The 23,698-nt window shown below is 50.1% G+C and overlaps 1 protein-coding gene across 7 annotated transcripts; it reads right to left on the bottom strand.

The window, feature by feature from the left end:
* Positions 1–260: 260 nt before the first annotated feature.
* On the bottom strand, positions 261–23,624 carry LOC128330310 (E3 SUMO-protein ligase ZBED1-like). Of its 7 annotated transcripts, none has more exons than XM_053262966.1 (6): positions 23,517–23,610; positions 22,196–22,265; positions 16,897–17,159; positions 7,829–7,893; positions 6,670–6,827; positions 261–4,248 (listed from the first exon to the last, which is right to left on the bottom strand). In XM_053262966.1, the coding sequence occupies exons 2-6, from the start codon at positions 22,242–22,244 to the stop codon at positions 2,228–2,230; spliced, it is 2,556 nt and encodes an 851-aa protein (XP_053118941.1). In that variant the 5' UTR covers positions 22,245–22,265; positions 23,517–23,610; the 3' UTR covers positions 261–2,227. The 7 variants fall into 7 exon arrangements, with proteins under 7 accessions (XP_053118941.1, XP_053118943.1, XP_053118942.1 ...); XM_053262968.1 differs by having other exon boundaries at positions 262–4,248; positions 23,525–23,624; XM_053262967.1 differs by lacking the exon at positions 23,517–23,610 and adding an exon at positions 23,128–23,488 and having other exon boundaries at positions 262–4,248.
* Between the last annotated feature and the right edge of the window lie 74 nt (positions 23,625–23,698).

Raw genomic sequence — 23,698 nt, 5'->3', positions numbered from 1 at the left:
ATCGTATTTATAGTTCCTTCACTTGGGTCTAAAATCACTGCAAGATGCCACTTGGAATCAAAGGAAAACCCATTAAAATATGCAGGCTATGAGATCATAAAAAGATATGAGCACATTAAAGGACATTCAGCAGCACCCCAGAATGCTTATCTTCTGGGCCCCACCCAGTTCTACTGCACTCTCCCCTTCCAAGGGCATTCACTTTCTATTACCTTGTAGTAAATCCCTCCAGCTCGACCCCCCCCTCATCATTCACCCCACTTAGTAAAATCAGAACTTGTTTCAAAATAAAGCACCTTTTATTTTTCTCATTGAAGCATTCATTTTGAATTTTTTTTAAAAACTTGTTCCCAGGTTGCAGGGGAGGGGGATATGGCTTCTAACTTGCCCCCACAGCCCCCTCCCCTCTGAAAGATGTGATGGAATGATCATCATAGAAACCTGTGTATTCACATTTTCATTTTTTTCATTACAAGTTTGGACATTTCAATGACATGCAAACGTGGGGGTGGAAGGAGAAGAGGTGTGTATATGAAGGAACAGGGGGCTCTGGGGAAAGAATAGTGAAGGGGCGGGGGAGAATGGATAATACGTTCTTTGGCTTTTTTTTCTTTTTGGTGTGTGCGCATGTGTGACAATTTACTGCCCCAGCAGAAAGACAGGCAGTGGATATCAGAGATTCCAAAGAGGACAGGTGTTTTGTTTTTTTTAAAACAATGTTTCCTAATATTTTCTTTTTGAGAACGAAGAGAGGTTTGTTTGGTTTTTTTTTTTGTTTAGGCAGGGGAGGGAAAGAAAAGAAGGCAGATACTGTCACAGAACTCATAGTACATGGGATTGATATCAGGGGAGTAGGTTTCTCAAGCAGTATGTTCTCTAATATGCCCTTCCCTGCAGGAAAAAGAAATGAAAGGTATGATCTGTGTGTCCATGGTCTTAGGGTTGCCAACTGTCCCTCATGACGCAGGATGTCCCTCATTTCAGGGATGAAGTGTTGGTCCCTATAGGGACAGCATTTCACCCTCATTTATTCAATAGCATATAACTCACTTACATATATGTCAGTGATACTCAGGCTCTTGATTACCACTGCATACACCTCCCATCCCACCCAGCCCCCACAAACTTGTGTCCTGGTAATGAAATGTTGGCAACCCTACATGGTCTGCATATCAACTGCTTAAACCTCTGCCTAAATGTTCCTTAAAATGCTAAACCACTAACACTCCCATCCACAGAAAACATTTGCCCCTGAAGTTTAATTTTCCAGGATGGTGGGAGACCAGAACACTTAACTTTGAAGAATATGCATCACCCTCCAAACCCTCCCAAGCCTCCACTTTCATACACCCCACCCAATATACTGGGTAATTGCAATCCAAATCATTTGGAATATTCTACGTCATGGTCTCCTTTTTCTCTTGTACACGAGCTACTCCTGTCTTGAAGTGGCTTCCCACCTTTTGATTCTAGTTGTCTCCATCCTACCACCCACAAGCCCTGGTTTTCCTCCCTGGATTCTTCTGTAGTTAGAGCTCCACATGTTCTCTGCACACATGGAATATTCCAGCTCCACCTCTGCTGTGTTCTTCCCTGCTTTACAATGGGCCATTCCTGTCCTCAAATGCTCCCTCCATCCCTCCTTCCCTGTAATGGGCCATTCCTATCCTGTGCCGTGTGTCTCTAATCTGAACCAAATAATAAGAAAAGGACTGCAATATACCTTGGGCACCAAAAAGTGACATACATCATTTTATATTAATACTTCCTCATATCTGCTCCCCCCCCCCAACTTGCACACTTGGAATATTCCTGTACTTTAGCCCTCCCTCCTCTTTCATGTGTTCCTCATGAGCTATTTCTGTCCTCAGAATTCCCCCCCTCCACAAAATGGACTATTCCTATTCTCCCAATATGACTACTATAGCGGTATCTTTTACTCCTGATTATTTTCCTCTCATGAACAGTTGCACACCCCCATACACACAGAATGGTTTGTCCTGCTTCTTTCTTCCCACTCCTCTCTCCTATACACACAGCACAGACCATGCCTCTCCCTCAGGGAGGGTCAGTGTGATTTGCGCCTCTGGCAAAAGGGAGGTCGGGAGAGGAGATTTGGAAGCACTTTCCCCACCTTTTTCAAACCCTTGTTTGGGAAGGGACCTCAGATTCTGCTGAAGGAAGGAAGCGAAGGCCTTGCTGACCTCCCCTCTCTCCCCTCTGGGTCCTAATAGAGCATGGCTCGGTTGCCATGGAGGAACACCAACATGTCGACATGCTCGGGGGTCAGGGCTTGGCGCTTAGTCTGGATGGCGTCGCCAGCACTGCTGAAGAGCCAGCCAGCAGGCACCGAGGTGGCGGGCACACCAAGCAGCTTGCGGGCAGCCCGAGCCAGCAGCGGGTACTGGGTGTGGTGGGTCTTCCACCACTGCAGAGGCTCCTGGCCAAGGGCAGACGCCTTGCTGGTCTGGAAGCTGGCGGTCTCCTGCTCGGCCTGCTGATGCGCGGAGCTGATGCCGGAGGCGCTGCGCATGCTGCACAGGTCTCCCAGCAGGAACTCAATGCCCGCGTCCTGCTTCGGCAGCTTGGCGGGCGGCGGCGGTGAGGCCACGTCAGGCAGGCTGGAGGTCAACACGGCGGGCATTTCGGCGAGGCGCGACGCTTCCGTCTTGAGCAAGTGGAGGGTCTCCACCCGGTCGGAGTGGCTCAGGAAGTCGAGGCCGCGGAAGCGGGGGTCCAGGGCGCAGGCCAGGTTGAGGGCCTGGTTGACGTCCGGGTTGGAAAAGTGCTGGCTCAGCTCCTTCTGGGCGGCTGCTTTGGCATCGAGGGCGAGGGCCGAGTCCCACTCGCTAGCCACCAAGTGCTTGTACAAGAGGCTGGTCAGCACAGGCTTGACGAGGGACAGGCTGGAAAAGGGATCTTTGGTAAACGTTGAGGTAGCAATCGCCATGGGCTTGAGGACTTTGACGGTATCCTGCAGGGCGGCCCAGTCCTGAGGGCGCAGGGTGACCTCCCCGTCTGGGCCGAGGCCTGCCAGAGGCTCACTGTGCTCCAGCAGGCCCTGCAGGACCACGTAGATGCTGTGCCACTTCCCCCCATCTCTCAGGAAGCGGCTGAGGTGTGCTTGCAGGAGGGGCTCCTGAGTCCATAGTTTCTCGTGGCGGCCGGCCCCAGCCAAGGCCCAGGAGGCCAAGCGCCGGAGCCGCTCCAATGCACTCTGGGCGGCCGACTGGCTCAGCACAGCCTCCATGGCTGCTCTCAAGGCCTGCCCTATGCAAGGCAGGGCCGTCCAGCCGAGCGCGGCAGCTGCCTGCTGGGTGGCAGGGTGGAGGCCTCCGACGGTGTACGAGGTGCTCTCGCGCACCCCCCACTCCTTGACCGCTTCAGCAAGAGCCTCCACCAGGCTCTCGGCACTCGGCTCCTCGGGGACCGGGCGGCTGGAGAGGACCCGGGCCCGGGCTTCGAAGCAGTCGTCTACATAATGCACGGTGAGCGTGAGGTAGGTGAGCGTGTTGCTGTGGCGCCACACGTCCAAGCTGAGGGAGCACTGGGCCAAGACCCGCACCAGCTCCCAGATTTTCCCCCTGACCTGGCCGTACATGTCCTTGAGCACGGTGTGCGCCAGGGAGGTGGCATCTGGGGGCTTGTAGTTGGGGTCCAGGACCCCCAGCATCTGCCCAAACCCTTCCCCTTCCACCACCTCCACGGGCATCAAGTCCAGCACAATGAAATCGGCCACTGCCCGCGTGGTTCTGCCAGGGGCAGGAGGCCGGGGGTTTCCAAACTCTCCTGCCCCTGCGACCCCTTTGTCGAGGGCGGTGGTCTGTGTCCCGACCAGCTGGTTGTACTCGCAACGGTGCTTGTAGATGAGGTGTTGCCGCAAGTTGGTGGTGTTGCCGCTGTAGCTCAGCCGGACCCCGCACAGCTTGCAGATGATCTTGCTCTTGTCCAGAATGCGGCCGTAGGCATCCCCCTGGAACCCAAAGAAAGTCCAGTAGCGGCTTTGAGCCCTTCCCAACCCGACCAGGTTCTGTGTCCCTTCCAGAAGAGGGAAGGCGTTTCCTCCCGGCGGGAGGCCTGGCTTGTGAAGAGGGAGCAGGGAAGAGGCAGTGGCATCTCCGCACAGATACTGGGTTCGCGAGGAAGGGGCGTGGGGAGCTGGAGGCGACGATGGGGTCTTGAGGTGCAGCTCTTGGAAGAGTTTCATCAGCAGCTCCTTCTCGCCAAATTCATACTTAAAGTGCTCACCTAGGGGAGAGGAGAAAGAGGGCAACAAGGAATGAATGCCCCTCCCCACGCCTTTCGGGGTGCAAGGGACCAGCCATGATGCCCAGGGCCTCCCTTTCTTCTCCCTCCATCCTTGAGGAGAAGAACCAGTTGTGGCAAGGGCGCCTTTCCTGCCCCACTCTCAGATGTAGTGGTCTTTCAGACTCAAAATAACTGTAAAAATAAATAAACTTTATTAGCTGCCCCATAACAAATTGTTCTCTGGGGGGCTTATAACACGAGATAAAAACATACAACACATTAAATCATAACAGAACCAAAAAGGGGGGGGGGAGGGGAGAAAATACAAAATAAAATACAAAACAATTTAAAAGACTTAAAAAAAAAAGCCAGTTAAAATCAGATCAAAATTTAAAAGTGAACAAAAAGGTCATTACACTGGCGTCTAAAAGAACAAAGTGATGAAGCCAGGTGAACCTCACTGGGGAGGCTATTCCATAAATGGGGGGCAACCACAAACGCTGGTTGCAGCCATCAGCCAGAACATATGGCTGCCATAACCGTCCCCTTCCTCAACTATGGAGGAAGGGTGGGGCCTTTCTTCTGCTTCCTTCAAAGCCCACCTGGCTTGCAGGGGTGGCCCAAGGCAGAGGTTTCTTAACCTTGGGCCCCCAGATGTTGTTGGACTACAACTCCCATCATCCTCAGCCACAAAGGCCATGTCTGGAGATGATGGGAGTTGTAGTCCAACAACATCTGGTGGGGGGCAAGGTTAAGAAACCCTGGCCCAAGGCATTGTGCTGCCTGAGGCTGACACATACACCCTGCCACCTGCGAGTGGGTGCTCAGCATTCTCAGGCCATGCTGCCGAGGCACTGGCAGCTTGCAAACGCTCTGACGATGCCACCAAGCGAGGCAGTGGGGGCAGAGGCCTTGCTGGTGTGCCCCAGCAGGATGGGGAGGGGGAAATGAACAGCATGCCCCACTGGGCTGAGGAAGGGTGGCAGCAAGGAGGCCAATGGGTGTGTGTGTGTGTGGTGGAGGAAGCCCAGCACTTGCTGCCCCCTCCTTGCGCCTGCACCTGAGGCGGCTGCCTCACCCTGCCTCATGGAAGGGCCAATCCTGCGTGCTCGTCCTCCTCCTAAGCCTGGGAGAAAGGGAGTCCTCAGTGAGGTCCTGTCTTACAGCTGCTGTCAGCTCTGAGGAGAGACAAAGGTGCTATGAAGGAAGTAGGGATGTGCACAAACTGGTTCAGAGGCCCTTTTCCGGACCTCCGGAACGGTTTGGCAGGGGGGAGTTTACCTTTAAACAGGAGGAAGAGCGCTCCCCCTCCCGCTGGTGCTGTGCCGAAAATTGCTGGCGTGGGGTGGCAGCATACCCTCTTGCCGCCCCAGTCAGCATCAGACCGGAAGTGGCCGGTGCACTGGCCACTTCTGGTCTGACATTGACTGGGGCGGCAAGAGAGTACGCTACCACCACGTGCCAGTGATTTTCAGCACAGTGCCAGTGGGGGAAACGTGGTGTGTGTGTGTGTGTGTGTGTGTGTGTGTGTAAGACCACCCTCCCTCCTGCTTAAAGGTAACCGTCCCCCTGCTGCCGAACCGCCCATCTGCCGATTCGCACACATCCCTAGAAGAAAGTTGGCAGAGGCACACCCTCACCCCCAACTGAAGGGTCAGGGGCAGTAGCGGCCGGTGCAGCTGCCACTGGGGTGTGTTTGAGGCACCTTCAATAAATGCTTACCTCTGCTACCACTGCACCTGAAAGCTGCTTGGAGCAGAGGTGTGGCGCCCAGTACCTCCTGCAGCAGGGGACTGGCTCTACCACTCAGCTGGAAGAGGCTATTTGCATAGCCAGAAAATGGCCACCACTTATGTGCGGAGGCTAGGTGAGTGTTGGAGCCGATCCCCCACTGCAGGAGGTGCTGGGCACCAAGCCACTGCTCCGAGCCACTTTCAGGTGCAGAGGTAGCGGAGGTAAGGTAAAGGGTAAAGCATGCCGTCATGTCGATTTCGACTCCTGGTGCCCACAGAGCCCTGTGGTTTTCTTGGTAGAATACAGGAGGGGTTGACCATTGTCTCCTCCCACGCAGTATGAGATGATGCCTTTCAGCAGCTTCCCATATTTCTGTTGCCCGATACAGTACCAGCCTGGGGATTTGAACCAGCAACCTTCTGCTTGTTAGTCAAGCATTTCCCTGCTGCGCCACTTAAGGTACCTCTTGCTGCCACACCAGTTGAGCCTGCACTGGCCGCTATTGGTCAGGGGGTATATTATCTAACAAGATAATTGCCTCAATCATGTAGCCACTGGACATCCCCTGTCCCTGGGCATGCTAGGAAAGAAGTCTGAAGGATTTCTGGGAGATGGAAAGATGACAAGAAGAAAAAGAGAGCTTGCTGGGATGTAGGAAAAATGCTCCCTTCCTGCTTGTTTGCCTACCCAAGCGCAACCCCAAGGTGCGGGCATATTCTTCTCCAATCCACACTAGCAGCTCAGTATCGGCAGGTATGTTTTGGCAGACCCGGTAATAGATGTACCCCCGGTATTGGAAAACCGTCAGGTTCTGCTCTTCTTCAGTGGAGGCGCATGCCACATATCTGCACGGAGAAAGGGGGATGAGTCACTCTCTGTGGCTTTGGGCATGCGTCATGTTTTACTCTTTGGTTGATGTACCGAGGAGTACCCACTACATATACCTCAAAGGGACTGCAAACAGGCCTGAAACACTCCCCTATGACAAAACAAGAATCTACCCAGGGGTTGCTCCAGCATACTGGGAGAACTTAAAAGTCTGACTCTCACTTATAGCTGGGAAATGATCTAAACGTAAAGTGCTAATACTATATTATAATACCTTATACAAATCTATGGTGCGGCCACATTTGCAGTACTTCGTACAGTTCTGGTCACCGTACCTTAAGAAAGACATTGTAGAACTGGAAAAGGTGCAGAAGAGGGCAACCAAGATGTTCAGGGGCCTGGAGCACCTTCCTTATGAGGCAAGGCTACAGCATCTGGGGCTTTTTAGTTTGGAAAAGAGGCAATCATGGGGAGACATGATAGAGGTATACAAAAATATGCATGGAGTAGAGAGAGCGGACAGAGAGAAATTTTTCTACCTCTCACAACACTAGAACCAGGGTCATCCCATTAAATTAAAGGCCAGGAAATTTAGGACCAACAAAATGAAGTACTTTTTCACACAGCATGTAATTAATCTATGGAGTTCTCTGCCACGGGATCTGGTGATGGCCACTAACTTGGATGGCTTTAAAAGCGGCTTAGACAAATTCACAGAGGACAGCTCTATCAATGGGTACTAGTCTGATAGATATAGGCCACCTCCAGCCTCGGAGGCAAGATGCCTCTAAATACCAGTTGCAGGGGAGCAACAGCAGGAGAGAGGGCATGCCCTCAACTCCTGCCTGTGGGTTTCTCAGAGGCATCTGGTGGGCCACTGTGTGAAACAGGACGCTGGACTAGATAGGCCTTGGGCCTGATCCAGCAGGTCCTTAAAGGCTGCAAGAGCATACTAAGCAGAGATTTGCATACATTCCCTTCCCTCCTTCTCTTGGCCCTCTCCCTAAAAGACGCTCACCTCATCCAGTTGGATTTGGAATCATCAGATGCATCGACAAAGAAATAGGAGCCATTGTCCCGCACCTGGGTTGGAGAAGGAAGAATTAGGGAGGGAATCTGAAGGCTGCATCCTCACATTACAGCATTCCTATTGGACGGGATCAGGCTGGTAGTGCTTTCACGTGTTCCTGAAATATGAACATTTATATAATAAAACTGCCTTCTGCTGGGTCAGACCATTGGCCAGCTAGCGCAGAACTGTCTATACCAACTATGAGGAGCTCTAAAGGGTTTCAGACCAGGGTATTTCCCAGCCCTACCTGGGGATGCGAAGGACTGAATCTGGGATGGTCTACATTTAAAGCAAGGATTCTACCACTGAGCTATGGCCCCTCCCCTTAGGCTATACCACAACCAGGGTCCAGGAAGAGGGTGCATCTCTATGGCATTCCCCTAGTCCAATAACTTCCTTTCTGTACCCTAAGGTGGAATTCAAGAGGGCAGAGGCTTGGCAGAGAACATGGCTCAACTGAGAAAGGAGCGCCACCTACAGTAGTTTGGAAAAACTTCAAATACCTGAAAGCAGAGGCCTGCTGTCTTCAGCCTTGGAGTGATTTGCTTATTTGTTTACTGGAAACCCTGTGGTCTATTGATATCTTTTAAATTTGCAAAGCAAGGGGGCAGACTCAGGATCTCTTCCCACTTACGGAATAACTAGTGTGTGCTAAGCAGTGTTCCCTCTAACAGGGATTCCCAGATGTTGATGACTAAAACTCCCAGAATCCCCAGCTGTAATGGTTTTTGCTTGAGGATTCTGGGAGTTGTAGTCAACATCTGGGAATTCCTGTTAGATGGAACTACTGGTGCTAAGTAGTCATGAGCAAGCACTTGCTTAAGATCAGAAATACCTCCCAGTTGTGTAGAAGGGCAGACCAAAGCCCACCCAGTACAGCATTCTGTGTAATTATTCCAGCAACCAGCAGGTGCTAGAAGACCTACCAGAAACTGACCCAAGTTGCACTGGTGGAACACACAGGACTCTTAGCCTATCCGACTTTAAAAGGTCTTGCATACAACCGAACAAGCAAAAAAGGCACCCTGGATTGCCACTGTTGCTCACCAAAAGCTGCCATTTTGTAAACCTTTTGCTCAGATGCATTTTCATGCCATCTGCTTTTCAAAGCATTCTTTGGAGCTGGTCTGCTCTATTTCTCCTCTTCAGGCTAATTTGCTACAGAGTCAGCATGGTGTAGTGGTTAGACTCTCAGGTAGGTTTGTGGTGGTGGTGGGACCCGAGGTTAAATCCCCATTCCGCCACAAAGCTTACTGAGGGAGTGAACTTGGACCAGTCACTATTTCTCAGCCTAATCTACCTACTAGGGGTGTTGTGTGGATAGAGGGACCACATACGCACTGTCCTGAGCTCCTTGGAAGAAGGGTGGGATAAAAATAAAATGCATTTATTTAAAACAGAAATAAAAAGTGCAGACAGCAGCATAGCTGTCCTTCCCATCCAGTCTGTTTGGATAGAATAGGCAGTGTTGTGAGTGAAGAGGAACTCAGGAAAATGCTGAAATTCACTTGAAACATGGTTTGGAGGACCAGCTAACTGGTGTGGAAAGATCTTCAGCTCACCACTGTGCATGGAAGAGTGGGGTGTATTATTTCTTGTCACCAAACCAGCTCCATGTTGGGTCACTTCTGTAGTAACATAATGAGGTCATTCACACAGTCATAGAGGCGAGTCTCGCGATCAGTGAGACTCGCTCGCCTGACTGGGGTTTGCGGGGAGAGCGGGCTTAGCCCACTCTCCCAGCAGACGACCATTCCCGCAGCCCTGGGTGGCTGGATCAGCCGCCCACACCACTGCCAGCTCTGTCACAGCACCAGCGGGGACTGTGGGAATCAGGGGCCGTGCGGCCCCTAGAAGTCCCAGGCCACCCCGCACAAGCACACAGGGCATCCTGGAGAGACCCCCAGGGCCAGGAGGCTTGTTTCAGCCTCCCGGCAGGGTGTGTGTGTCTCCTCGTGTGTTGCTGCACTCTGCTAACTTCGTCTAAGGGGAGGGGGAATTAGGAGGGTTTGCTGCTGGCAGCCACACGGGTCCTATTTATTTATTTTATTTTTTACATTTATATCCCACTCTTCCTCCAAGGAGCCCAGAGTGGTGTACTACATACTTGAGTTTCTCTTTCACAACAACCCTGTGAAGTAGGTTGGGCTGAGAGGGAAGTGACTGGCCCAGAGTCACCCAGCTAGCATTATGGCTGAATGGGGATTTGAACTCGGGTCCCCCCGGTCCTAGTCCGGCTCCTGTGGCAGCACACGATCTTCCAAAAGCAGGCTAGGCTCCCTTAGCCCGCTTTTGGTGGATCGTGAGAATCTCCTCAGAAACTGTGTCCTACCCAGGTATGGGAGCTGAGTGCGCTCCCAGTTTTCGGTGGTGTGGAAGCAAGGTAGGAAGAAAATCAGGGTAGAAATGACTGTGTGGAAGCAAGGCAGGAGGAAAACCTGGGTAGCTTTTCCTCCTCCCTTGCTTCCACAGAATCACTTCTATCCAGGTTTTCCTCTTAGCTCACTTCCACACATCCGAAAATTGGGAGCACACACAGTTCCCAAACCCAGGTAGAACACAGTTTTTGATTGTGTGAATGACCTCGATATGTGAATATATGAAGCTGCCATAGACGGAATCAGATCGTTGGTCTATCTAGCTCAGTACTGCCTGCTCTAACTGGCAGCAGCTTCTCCAAGGTTTCAGGCAGGTCCCCAGCCCTACCTGGAGATGCCAAGGATTGAACCCTGTGGCCTTCTGCATGGAAAGGAGATGCTCCAACCTGAGCAATAACCATTCTCCAAACCATCATGGCTAATGCTTCTCTATGAAGCTGCCTTACATCGAATCCGTTCATCCAGCTCAGTACTACCTAGCAAGAGTAGGCAACCTTTGGCACTCCAGCTGCTGTTGAACTACAACTCCCATCATCCTCAGTCACAATGGATTGTGGCTGGGGATGATGGGACCTGTAGTTCAAAAGCAGCTGGAGTGCCAAAGGTTGCCTTTCCAATACTATGACACATAAGAAGCTGCCCAATACGGAGTCAGACCATTGGTCCATCTAGCTCAGTATTGTCTACACTAGGCCTGCTCAACTTTGTCGCCACCCCCCTCCCAGCTATTTTTGGATTACAACACCCATAATTCCTAGCCACAGTGGCCCAGAGCCAGGGATTATGGGAGTTGTAGGCCAACATCTGCAGGAGGGCCAAAGTTGAGCAGGCCTGGTCTACACTGACCAGCAGCAGCTCTCCAGGGTTTCAAACTGGAGTCTTTCCCAGCCCCACCTGGAGATGCCAAGGACTGAACCTGGAACCTTCTTCACGCAAAGCAAGTGCTCTGCCACTGAGCACTGCCCTAACTAGGGTGACCAGAGGCAAAGGAGGGCAAGGGTTCAAATATATCTTTAATAATGATGTAATGATGTGAGAATTTCAGTATGTGCCGCTTTCATGGTCATCCCATGAAACTGAAGGTCAGGAAATTTAGGACCGACAAAAAGGAAGTACTTGTTCACACAGCGCAGAATTAACTTGTGGAATTCTCTGCCACAGGATGTGGTGATTGCCACTAGCCTGGATGGCTTTTATGTCATGGAGTCCAAAGCTTGAACGAAAGGCTAGAGAAGGTTGACATGTCACCCTCACCAGAGGCCAATGTCTCACTTGGGATGACAACTGGGACTGTGGGCCACTGGCCACAGTGCGTCACGTGAGGTCGAGAAAGGCAGCACCTTAAGAGAAGGCTGCTCTTTACATCTTATAGAACCATCCTGTGCAGAGTTAGGTGTGCCTAAGCCCATTGATTCTAAGGGGTTAAGCTATGCCAAACTCTGCAAAGGATCAGGCCATTAGTGTGGAAGAGAACTTTGTGAGAACAAGCTATTGGCCCAAAATGGCTAGTCAGTGCACTGATCAAATAATCACTTCTGCCTCTGCAGGACGATATGACGCTTAAAACAAACAAGTCTAATAAAACAAGGACCTTCTCCATTTCATAATATTTCAACAGGCCACAGTACATGACCACTGCTTGAAGTCAAGAAGAAACTTATTCGAGATTTGTAGTGGATAACGAACTGGAGCTTAATTAAAAAGTAGCCAGTAATATAGCCAAACGGAGGGTCATGTTACAGTGAATGCTTCTAAGAATCTTTACTTGTAAGCAAGATGCTCGTTGTCATGATTGTGAGAAATAGTTTAATAGTCTGGAAGGCATAACAAATGTGTGCTTAGGAAGAAGAGAGAGAGAGAGAGTGTGTGTTTTTAAGGGTCGAATTCCAGCTTCATAGTCTCTGCATGCCCTCCTGGTTCCCATTCCCTCCCTGACTTTCACAAAAAATTCCAGTATGGGCACAAACCCAAGCCTTGTGATTAGAACAAAGAGACGCGGAGTAAACAAACAGATGTGAGTGTCTTATCTGGCATCTTTTATTCTGCTCTTATGTAATGAATATTTTACACTCCATTTGCTCGGGGAGAGAAGCCAGTGAACACTTGCCATACAATGCTGAGGCTGGAATGGTTTAATTGTTCTTTCTCAGAGTTCCCGCCAAATTGTGACAAAGCAGGGTCCTCTTTGCACGTTACCTTTTTCAAGAGTACAAAATGGTGTACACACTAAAACGGCAACACGTATGGACATGTGCCGGGAGTCCGGCAATGCATGTTTTCATGTTCTAATGTGCACTTGATTCCGATAATGTGCAAACTGGGCCTTGGACCCAATGGGATTTTAATGACATAACCCCACTACAATTTACAGCTTTCTTTCTGGTTTCCAGGTCTCCTTCCAGGTACAACCTAGCACACACCGAGGTCATTCACACAATCATAGAAGCTGTTCGCACGCATGTGCCAAACCGGGCTAAGGAAGCACAGCCTGGTTTTTCAAGTGCATGTGTACTGCGAGATCGGGCCTGATCCCAGCGACAGCTTGGTGGCAAACCCACCTCCGCAGCCACCCTGTAAAACGAGGCTAGGAGAGTAAGTGCTCTCCTAACCCCGTTTCACTGTCTGCCAACCATGGCTGCTTTTCAGCCTCCTGGTCGGGGTGTGTATATCTCCTCGTGAGTTGCTGCAGCATGGAGCTGCACCGCAGCAACTCACGATCTATTAACTCCAGTTAGCGGAGCTCTCGCTTTGCTAACCTGGGCTAAGGGGCGGGCTACTCAAGAGGGCTAGCCGCTTGTAAGCCACTGGGCTCACCTGCGAGCCTGGTGGTTTACACGAGCAGCAAAAATCGGGCTAGGCTCTCCTAGCCCGATTTTTGCTGCTCATGGGAATAGCTTCATTGTATGCAAGCAAGGTAGGAGGATAAGCTACCCAAGTTTTCCTCCTACCTTCCACACAACCGAAAACTGGGAGCACACACAGCTCCCAAACCCGGGTAGAACACAATTTTTGATTGTGTGAATAACCTAAGTATTAACTCTTCGTGTGGTTATTATTAAACAGTAAAAAAAATAGCTAATCACATTGACCACTGGCCTGGTTCAGGTGTTAACAATGAAAGATGGTTCAGCACTGCAAGAACAGACTAGGCAAACTGGGAGACTTTGCGCGCACGTGCACATACTCCCTCCCTCCATCTCTCTCTCTCTCTCTCTCTCTCTCTCTCTCTCTCTCTCTCTCTCTCTCTCTCTCACACACACACACACACACACACACACACACACACAAACACAGTTTTTAAAATGTCTACTTTTTTTTTGAAAGAACAAACCAGTTCCCTAATATGTTCAAACTCAAGAAACCGAGGTTTATTCTGACTATGCTTGGTTAAAACAAGCCAGGATCAAACCAAGATCTGATACCCTAGTTTGTTCTAACTGAAGGCAGCCATCAAAAGTCCATTTCCTGGGGAGTGCACGCTCCTGGAAGGCATGTCATCTGAACTTGCCGCCCTCCAGTTCCTGAGCCTTCCACTTGACATTTGCCTGACATTCTCCACCCATTTGTAACCTACATTTGAAGTTGGGCAAAGAGTGGCCTGGTTCACATAACTCTTTGACCAACCTCAATTCAGACAAATGTTGGGCAGAAAGCTTGGGAACCAGAGGTTGGCGGGTTCAGACAACATGTCCATTGGGAGTGCGCACTCCCTGGGAACTTGACTTTTGGTGGGTTGTCTGAATCCAGTGAGTATAATTATAACAAACCAGAGTTTACCAAGTTTGTTTGTACCAGGAAACTGCAGTTTGGTCAAAAGTGAAAGCTTTAAATCACCTTCTCTTGTGCAAAAGAGAGAAATAGGTAGAGGGGGAGGGCACGAGCCCATAGTTCACTGAGTCTTGCTCTCATAGCACTAAACCATGGTTTAGTGGTGCAAATATCTGAACTGGCATTGTGCTTGCAAGTTGATTTGTGTTACCTCAAGGGATAGAAACTTGTTATTAAAAGTTAGAAAAGCTGGCAGTATTTGATGACCGCATGGACCACAGTACACCTTTTACTTAGCAGGTATTAGACATAAGGCTGGTTCACACAATCAAAAGTTGGGTAGGACAAACATCCAACCCAGTTTCGGGAGCTGTGCACACTCCCAGTTTTCAGTTGTGTTTACATAGGAGGAGGAAGAATTACATAGGAGGGAGAAGTGACTGTCTGCAAGGCTCTCGCTGGGAAAGAGGGCTCCATCCTACCCAGCAGCTATACCCAAACGTTTAATGAGGCAGGAAGAAAAGCCTTCCTACCCAGCACAAACCTTGCAGATAATCACCACCTTCATCTATTTTTTTTAAACTGACACACAATCACAAAACAGGAGTACACACAGCTTTGAACCTGTACATGTGTCTTTTCTGATTGTGTGAACTAGTCTATACTCTATTGGGGGGGGGGGGTACAATGTATATCATGTCTTGATCACCCAGTCTGCATTTCACCCTGTGGTCCATCTCCGTCAGTGCTCCACTTCCCTCTTTTCCAGAATAAACCTTGCACAAACATTCCAAGATTTGCAAGAAGCTCTAACATTGCCAACCAAGCTAACTGCGCAAGTGATGCCGGTTTGCATGACTGCACATGGCATTTGCTTAAAGCAAGCCAAGGATGCATTCATTTATTTGCTGTACAATTTGGAGAGAGTCTTGGGCATGGAGATTTCCCTGCTACTCAGAAGTAACAAGCAAACCTCTCCTGCTGCTCCTTATAGTTGACAAATAATATCCCTAGGGCATGATCTGAAAGCAAATGATGCAGTAAGCTTGCAGAAGGTAAGCAGGTCTGGATCATGTCAGGACCTAGATGAGAGGCCATTGGGGAACCATAGCTTTGCAGCATTATGCATCACAGGGGAAAAATTGCATCGCAGTCTTAATGTGCAAAAAGCTTTTCTATTTCCTTATGGTGTTTATCCTTGAAATCAACCTCTACAGCTAGATTATGACGATTCCTCTTGAGGAACTGACGACATGGCAACAAACTTCAGCCAAGACCCAAGCAGTGAATCCTGAGCCAAGGACATATTTGAAATATGGTCTATTCTTGGCCCAGTTCAAACCGGTTTGTAGGACTATAAATGCTAAATTGGCAAAGAGAAACCTTTTAATGTGGGGATTCTCTTTATTTAGCAGGGGGAGAGTAACTGGCCCTATCCACCCCCAGCACAGTACTTCCAGTGACTGTTGCTGGTGTCTACCTTATGTTTCTTTTTAAATTGTGAGCCCTTTGGGGACAGAGTTCCATCTTATTTATTTATTATTTCTCTGTGTAAACTGCCCTGAGCCATTTTTGGAAGGGCGGTATAGGAATCGAGCACATAATAAATAAATAATAAATGAACCATGTACATGTGGGCTCCCTGCTCCTCCGCCTCTCAAGCACTGGAATTAATCCAAAGCTTCCTGGTCTGTTAAAATGAGTTTCCGGCAACATCCAAACTGGAAACTGGTTCAAGAGATCCCCAAAAGTTACAAACCATGTTTTGATTGCAACTCTGATGTGTAGGGATCAGGATCCCCCAGTTTCTCAATTCAGATGTCACAGGAAACTGTGGTTTAATAAACAAGAAAGCTTTGAATTGAGCCAGGTGCACGAGGGAAGGAGGAAAGGGGAGAGAGCCACTGAGCAAACATACAGCTTACTTGTAGTTCATCCAACTATGGGCTGGATTCACACAACTGGCATGAAGTCTGGTTTCTAGAGAGTGCGCGCTCCTGATGGAAACCTGCCAGTTCCCGAGCTTTCTGCCTGACATTCACCTGACATCTGAAGCAGGGTGCCGAACGTTGGGTGAGAGGTTTGGGAACCAGAATTTGGCAGGTTCACACAAAATGCCCACCAGGAGCACAAACACTCCCTGGGAAGCAGACTTGGTGCCAATTGTGTGAACCCACTCCAGTAGCAGCCGGTGAGGGCGCTGGTGGGGCGAGAGCAGAGCAAAGCACTAATTCTTTTACTCTTAAAGTTGCCTCTCGCGACCCCTCCACCAGCCACTACTGACCCACCCTATGGTTTGTTGGATTGCCTAAACCAGGCCTTTGTGTCTGGAGAGCTTTGGGAGGAGAGCTGGTCTTGTGGTAGCAAGCATGACTTGTCCCCTTTGCTAAGTAGGATCACCCTGGTTCCATATGAATAGGAGAGTCCATGGGTGAACACTGTAAGATATTCTCCTTAGGGGATGGGGCCACTTTGGGAAGAGCACCTGCTTGCAGAAGGTTCCAAGTTCCCTCTCTGACATCTCCAAGATAGGGCTGAGAGAGACTCCTGCCTTCAACCTTGAAGAAGCTGCTGCCACTCTGGGTAGACCAGGCCTGCTCAACTTAGGCCCTCCCCAGCTGTTTTTGAACTACAACTCCCATAATCCCCAGCCACCGTGGCCAATAGCCAGGGATTATGGGAATTGTAGGCCAACATCTGCAGGAGGGCTGAAGTTGAGCAGCCCTGGCGTAGACAATACTGAGCTAGATGGACCCATGGTCTGACTTGGTATATGGCAGCTTCTTATGTCTCTATCTCCCCTGGATCATGCTGGAGTAATATGTGGAAAGTCTGGGGGTCTGACTGGCGGGGTTGAATGTGTCTTACCGCCCAGGAATAAAGGGTGCAGTTGCCATGCTCCCGGACCACTTCCCCCTCGAAGGGCCCAAAGATGCAGCCACGAGGCAGGGCTGGAAGGGCACTCCAGACCCCAAAGCCTCCTTGGGGGCGCTCCTTGACCACAAGTCCCTCAGGCAGGGATATCAGTGCCCGGGATGGAGCCCTTTCTGGAACTGGCGAGTCCGCCACGAAGGTGGGGGGTCCGTGCTGTGGGCAGGAATCCCGGAAATAAAGGCGGCAGTCTTCACAGACTGTGGAGAGAGAGAGAGAGAGAGAGAGAGAGAGAGAGAGAGAGAGAGAGAGAGAGAGAATTACAAAATGGCCCCTTGTGGGTGGACAATGAGACACCTCATGCACCCTTCCTTTCAACCCATCTTCCCAAGAAACAGTTTCAAGTTCCATGTAATGTTCAAAAGGGTAAGATAAAGGTGATGACGTTTTCTTTCCTTCTCCTTGCTGCCTCACGGTGATCTGTGTGTTCTGATTAGAGTGGGAGACAGAATGGAGTAACTGGCTTCCCCCCCCTGCAGTTCCAAAACACAGGGGACCAATCATTATTCTTTCTCCCAGAAGCCCCTGGTGCACCCTGCCTCGCACCTAGTGAGGCTAATTGAATTAAGTCTGCATAATTCCTCCTGAACTGCATCAGAAGACTGTTACAAACCGCAGGCTCTGAGGCGACGGCACCTTACCAGGCTTCGTCTCCCTCCTCCCTTTTGCTTTCCTTGGCTTAGCATTTAGCGTTCTGGGGAACTCATAAGCTTGCTCTCTATGTAATGATATTTTGATTTAGTCCTAAGACAAGCATGACCCTAAGGCTCTTGGATTCTCCCCACCTCCACCCCAAACCAAGGACTAACGTATTAACCTAGGATTTTTGTGTATTCAAGAAGCAGCAGCAGCTGCAACCAAACAAATAAAAAAGGCTGAGGAACGATAAATGTGGGGGTGATTTGGTGGGGGATAATGGTCACCTTAAGTGGCGCAGCGGGAAAATGCTAGACTAACAAGCAGAAGGTTGCTGGTTCGAATCCCCACTGGTATGTTTCCCAGATTATGGGAAACGCCTATATTGGGCAGCAGCAATATAGGAAGATGCTGAAAGGCATCGTCTCATACCGTGCGGGAGGAGGCAATGGTAAACCCCTCCTGTATTCTACCAAAAGAAAACCACAGGGCTCTGTGGGTGCCAGGAGTTGAAATTGACTTGACGGCACACTTTACCTTCTACCTTTACTGGAAAGACAACAAAGGACAGAGTGGCTGTGATAGCATATTTCACTAACGAAATGTTTTAACTTTTCTGTTTTTGTTGTAAACCGCCCAGAGATGTAAGTTTTGGGCGGTATAAAAATATGTTAAATAAAATAATAATATAAATATGTTAAATAAAATAATAACAAATCCAAGATGGAGACAGTGCCACAAAAATGCGCATTACCAGGCAACTACAAATTGATGGAACCACACAGATCTCTTCATCAGAGGTCTCATTTCCACTGCCATTTACGAGAAGGTAAGAATCAGCAGGAATCCTTTCTGAGCAGGAGAGGGCTCCCACTGTTTCTTACCACCTCCCTCTCCTAATACAAATGACCAAACACTTGCGTCTCTCTTAAGACCTCTGTCTGTGTTAGGGACGGGCACAAATTGTGGTTTTTAGCACTTTTGGGGCAGGGGGACCGGGAACTTTAAGAAAAAGGAAGGCAGGTCCTTAACTGTTTTCTGCCACCCTGCTGAGGTGGTGCCCATCCCTAGAAGCCCTGTGCAGCGTCAGCATGCACATGGCATCCATGCATGCGCGGGCACCATTTGCGCAGTCAGAAATACCATGCTGACACTGTTCCCTCTAAAGTTCGCATGTACACACCTTTCCCCAGGCTCCTGCGCAGCAGTTTCGCTGTCGCCCAACCCCTCTCCCCAGCTGGGAAGCACTGCCCCATTTCCCCCTCTCTCCGGCTGGGTCACCGCCACACACCGCCTCCTCCCTCCCCGGCCAGGCCTTCTCTTTTTCCAGCTGGCGGGTGGGGAGAGAGAGGCCAGAGGACAACGGGAGGCAGCGGCAGGAGGGGGATGGAGGGAGTAGGACAGGAGGCAGCGATGGCAGGAAGAGTTGCCTCCATAGCAAAGAGATAGCCTCTTGGGGAATACAATCGGGCATCACAGCAATTTTCTGTGTGTGTTTTCTTTTCTCCCCCACCACCGCCCCCCAACAAGCCCTTGTCCTGGTACTGACATCATGGCATCCACATTGCTTCAACTCTCCACATATCCATCTCTGCTTTCCAAGCAAATTATTGACTGCATTTTGTCCCTATGCTTCCATTGGGGGGATGCTTCAGTGAAATCTTGCTCCTGTCAGTAGCTGGCATGGGCATTCTTCAGGATACAGCTTCCTCCCTGGAACCTCTAAATGTTAAAGCACCGAGTAAGGAAAGACAGCATCTTCTTTTTAGATTGTGAGCCCTTTGGGGACAGGGATCCATCTTTATTTCTCTGTGTAAACCGCCCTGAGCCATTTTTGGAAGGGTGGTATAGAAATCGAATAAATAAATAAATAAATAATAATCTTGGGCATCTTCAGGCTGCAATAAATTGCACGAGCTTACTCCCAGGATTGATGGGAGACCCAACAATACAACTGAGCTACAACTTAAAAAGAGGGGGAGGGACATGGAAGTGAGAGTTACTGCATTATAGAACAATCAGAAGGTATACATCTGTATTTGAATGAAATAGCAGAGGGGTAGAAGGACAGCAGGCTGTAGTGGCTCCCACCACCCCCGGCACAGAATGTTGGGGGCCCCCCCCCCGCAAATTTTGTGTGTGCGGTGACTATGCGCAGCGCATTCTTTCAGTGTATGCATCTCTGTGTATTAGTGTGATGTGTGCACACTGACTTGATACTGCCACCCACAACAGAACTCTGTCCACTCACTGATAGTAGAAATTAGTGGGAACACTGTGTGCTGACCATGCAAATGGTGCCTGTGCATGAGTGGACACCATGTGCGTGCTGACGCTTGCAAGCGGCTTCTAGGAATGTGCTCTGCCCCAGCAGGAAGCTGCATGAGGCGGCAGAGACCAGGGAAGGAGCTGCTCTCCTTTTTCTTCAACCTCCCAGTCCCCCTGCCCCAGAAGTGCTCGAACCATGGTTCGTGCACATCCCTAGTCTGTTTGCCAGAAAAGGATCTGAGGATAGACTGGTGCTACCACAGATTTTATTTATTTATCATATTTCTGTACCACCTGATATGTACATCTCTAGGTGGTGATAATGGTTGACTACTCAGTTAAGGCTACATTTGTGGATCCTTGATCACTGCAGCCTATATATAGTGCAGCGTCTCCCCGCTCCACCACCCACAAACTTTGGGACACTTTTCCCTTTGAACTACTCAGCTAAGTAGGCAACAGTACAGTCCCAGAGAGAAAAGAGGGGAGAGCAAGTGGCCTTCTCCACCCCCAGCACAGCATCCCTCCAGTGGCTGTTGTTGGTATCTGCCTTATGTTTCTTTTTTAGATTGTGAGTCCATTGGGGACAGGGAGCCATCTGATTTTTTGTTTCTCTGTGCAAACCACCCTGAGCCATTTTTGGAAGGGCGGTATAGAAATCAAATAAATAAATAAAATAAATAAAAAGCACGGAGCTAGGCCCAAGTCAAGGGGTAGGTCCACAAACATGCTCATTCAGTGCGACCTCAGGGGAAAAGAAGGTGACCTTTTAAATCTCATGCTGACTTCAGAAAGGCTTTAAAAACAACCTTCCGAGCTATTCCAATGTCAGCTCAAGATCTAGGAGATCCCCAGGAGCTTTCTCAGAAAGCAGGATTTCCCACAGGTTTCCTGTGAGGCTTTATTGTGAGAGTTTGAAGTTGCCTCCAAAAAACCGACACAAAAAGTGGACGTTTTTAACCAGGATATAAATCAGGCTACACTCTTAACTTGCAATGAAAAACCCAAAATGTGTGTGAAGTGCTCCCCGATAGTTCGCAGAGACTTGGGGGTTAATTTGGCCAATATGTGAGCTCACTCCCTCCATCCCGGAGGAGATGCGAACAAAAAGCCAGGTGTGAAAAACTGCATGGGTTTCTAAGGCTCAGGAGAAAGGTGGGGGATCTCCCTGAGCTATCATTTAGATGATGTATTGATGTCTTTTGCTGTGTAAACCACTCTGAGAACTTTTTTGTGGTTGAAAAGTAGCATACCAGTGTTCTGAATGAATGAATGAATGGTCAAACTTTGAAAAGCAGAAGTGAGATGTCTGACTGCTTTCTGAGCCTCAGCACAATGAGCCCATACCTGTCCCATGAAGCGCAGAGCTGGGGAGGAGGGTGGAGGCTAGCCCTCAGAGATGTGCTGGGCGCAGAGGTGTTGGGAGGATCTCCAAAACTCAGCATGACTTCACATTCAAGACCCTTCTTCTCCTGCTCCGGGAAAGGCAGGCTTGGCAGCAGTGTTCCCTCTAACAGGGATTCCCAGATGTTGTTGACTACAACTTCCATAATCCCCAGCCCAAGGCCACAGCAGCTGGGGATGCTGGGAGTTGTAATCAACAACATCTGGGAATGGTGGCTGACAGTGGCTGACAGTGACCACAAACTCGGGCTGGCTACCAAGGCCGGCCCACGCAATGCCTGACTTCAGGAGGGGCTCTAGTTCAGTGGTAGAGCACAGGCAGGCAATACAAGCTGAAGGTCCCAGTTTCAATCTCTGGCATCTCCAAATAGGGCTGGGGAAACTCCCCGCCTAAAACTCTGGAAAGCTGCAGCCAGTCAGCACAGACAGTTGTGAGCGAGATGGACCAGTAGTTTGATCCAGTATAAGGCAGCATCACCGGTTCATCTATCCCTTTGCCACAATCAGGCACACAGGCCTTTCTGGCCTTCTCAAGGAGTGCCACAAATTCCCTTTCCCTGTGTCACTTAGGGTCATAATGGTTACTTCTTCTGTAGTGTAGCTGTCTGCAAATGTTGTGTCCTTGAGTACTTGGCTTACATATTTCTTCCATATAAGATTGGAGATGGTGCAAAAGCAGGCTAGGAAACAGCTACTCACCTTGTCACCTGTGGCAAGTTCAACTCACCTCCAGGCAACCAACCAGGGCAGCTTTACAAAACTTAGGGTTTCTTCTTCTTCTTCGATTTAAGCCACAAAATGATCAATATGGGCATTTGTAGGCTTAGTAACTTTGCTGGAGCAGCAAACTACCCCTTCCCCCACCATTATAACAATAGGATCACAGTAATCTGGCATGAGGTAGAAATCAAGTTTTACTTTTACTCACAGAGCAACTCATCCTCCAGATGTGTGCAGGCATCCTCGGCTACTTGCATGGTGTGGTGGGATTGTGGAGCCTGCAAAGCAAGGGGGAAGAATTGAGCCTCCGTCATTACCAGAGCGGATAACAGGCCCTACGTGTCCCTCGTCATAAAATGGACCTCAGTATGCACTTCTCTAGACAAGACTGATGTTCCATCTCCCCTGTAATGCTAAGCGCCAAGTCTGACAATTTAGAGGGGGCTGCTTGTCCCATCCCCCCAGCAAGGAGACCCTCCTCACAACAAAAGAACTTTACACTCTGCCCCCAGAATTTATCAAGGAGGGGTGCAAACAATTCCAGCCTCTTCCCAAACTGATGCTGACCTTTCATCTCTTTCTCCAAATTAGATCTTTCAACAATCCATCTTTAAGGAGGATTTCTTTCATCCCATCCCATCCACACAGACAACCCCAAGGCCAGCCCCTCCTTCTAATCGCATGGCAACAGTGATATTGATTAGCTGAAAATTGACTAATGGTGACTCGATATCAAACTGATCGTGGATGAGGATCATTGCCATCCTCAAACAGCGTCTATTCCCCCCCCCCACTATTTATGAATGGACTCCTACCTCCCCCATTGCTCCTTTCAACCCCACATCGACTCCTTCAACAGAACAGTCCCTCCCTGTTATCTGACAGGAACACCCCAGAAAAAGCTGCTACCGCACTCTCCCCCCCACTCCAATCCAGGCCAATTCTTCTGCCAGCAACGCCCCCCCCCCGCGCCCCAACTACAGCTAGGAATCTCCCTGGATCCCATCTCCTCTCCCCCTCCCCACAAGCCAGTCCTGGGTTCCCAGCACCAGCCCCTCCCACCGATCTGACCCCGATGTCGCCCTCCCTCCCTCTGCTCCCTCTTTCCCTTTCTCCCCTGCAAGCCGGAGAGACAGCCACCTGCAGCACCAGCGTCTCTCCCCCCAATCAAGGATGATCCCCCGCTCCACACGAGCCACCACAGCAGCGGATTTCGCCCCAAATAGAGGCCACCTTCTTCACCCCCCAGCCCGATTCCCCCCTCCCCCTCAGCCGATAGGAAGGAACCCTGATCAATCGCGACGTGTCGCCCCGCCCCCTGCCCTGCCCGGGCGGAGCCGGATCGATGCCGCTGCGGCAGCTTCTCTCCAGGCGGGCGTCCTCGTGGGAGGGATCGCGATGGGCAGGCACCGCGGGAGGGAAGAGAGGCACGCGCTCTCCAAGGGGGAGGCAACTCGCGAGCCACGCTTCACCCACCCACATTCCCTTCAGTCTGGGCATTCTAGACCCCCCCCCCCCCCCAATCGAACCTTCGCACCTGCTCGCCTCTCCACCGGTCTCAGCCGCGTTGACGGTCCATATCGGTGAGCGAGCTTGAGACCACCCTTCCTGTGACATCTCGTCTTCGCCAATCGTTGCTCACCTCGAGGCCGACCGGGCCAACGAGAGTATGGCCGAAGTTGGAGCGTAAGCCAATAGAATGTCCCATCGA

This window comes from Hemicordylus capensis, chromosome 6, assembly GCF_027244095.1.
Source record: "Hemicordylus capensis ecotype Gifberg chromosome 6, rHemCap1.1.pri, whole genome shotgun sequence".
Classification (NCBI taxonomy): Eukaryota; Metazoa; Chordata; class Lepidosauria; order Squamata; family Cordylidae; genus Hemicordylus; species Hemicordylus capensis.
Note: the sequence above shows the minus strand (reverse complement) of the source record. Positions and strands in the feature narration are given on the sequence as shown.

What these genes read in the sequence shown, in the direction of transcription:
- LOC128330310 (XM_053262965.1), bottom strand. Translation starts at nt 22,301, where the DNA reads ATGACGGAGGCTCAATTCTTCCCCCTTGCTTTGCAGGCTCCACAATCC. An exon ending in TCTGGAGGATGAGTTGCTCT is followed by an intron (nt 17,160 to 22,195) that starts GTGAGTAAAAGT and finishes CTCTCTCCACAG; the next exon opens with TCTGTGAAGACTGCCGCCTT. An exon ending in TCCAAATCCAACTGGATGAG is followed by an intron (nt 6,828 to 7,828) that starts GTGAGCGTCTTT and finishes TTCTCCGTGCAG; the next exon opens with ATATGTGGCATGCGCCTCCA.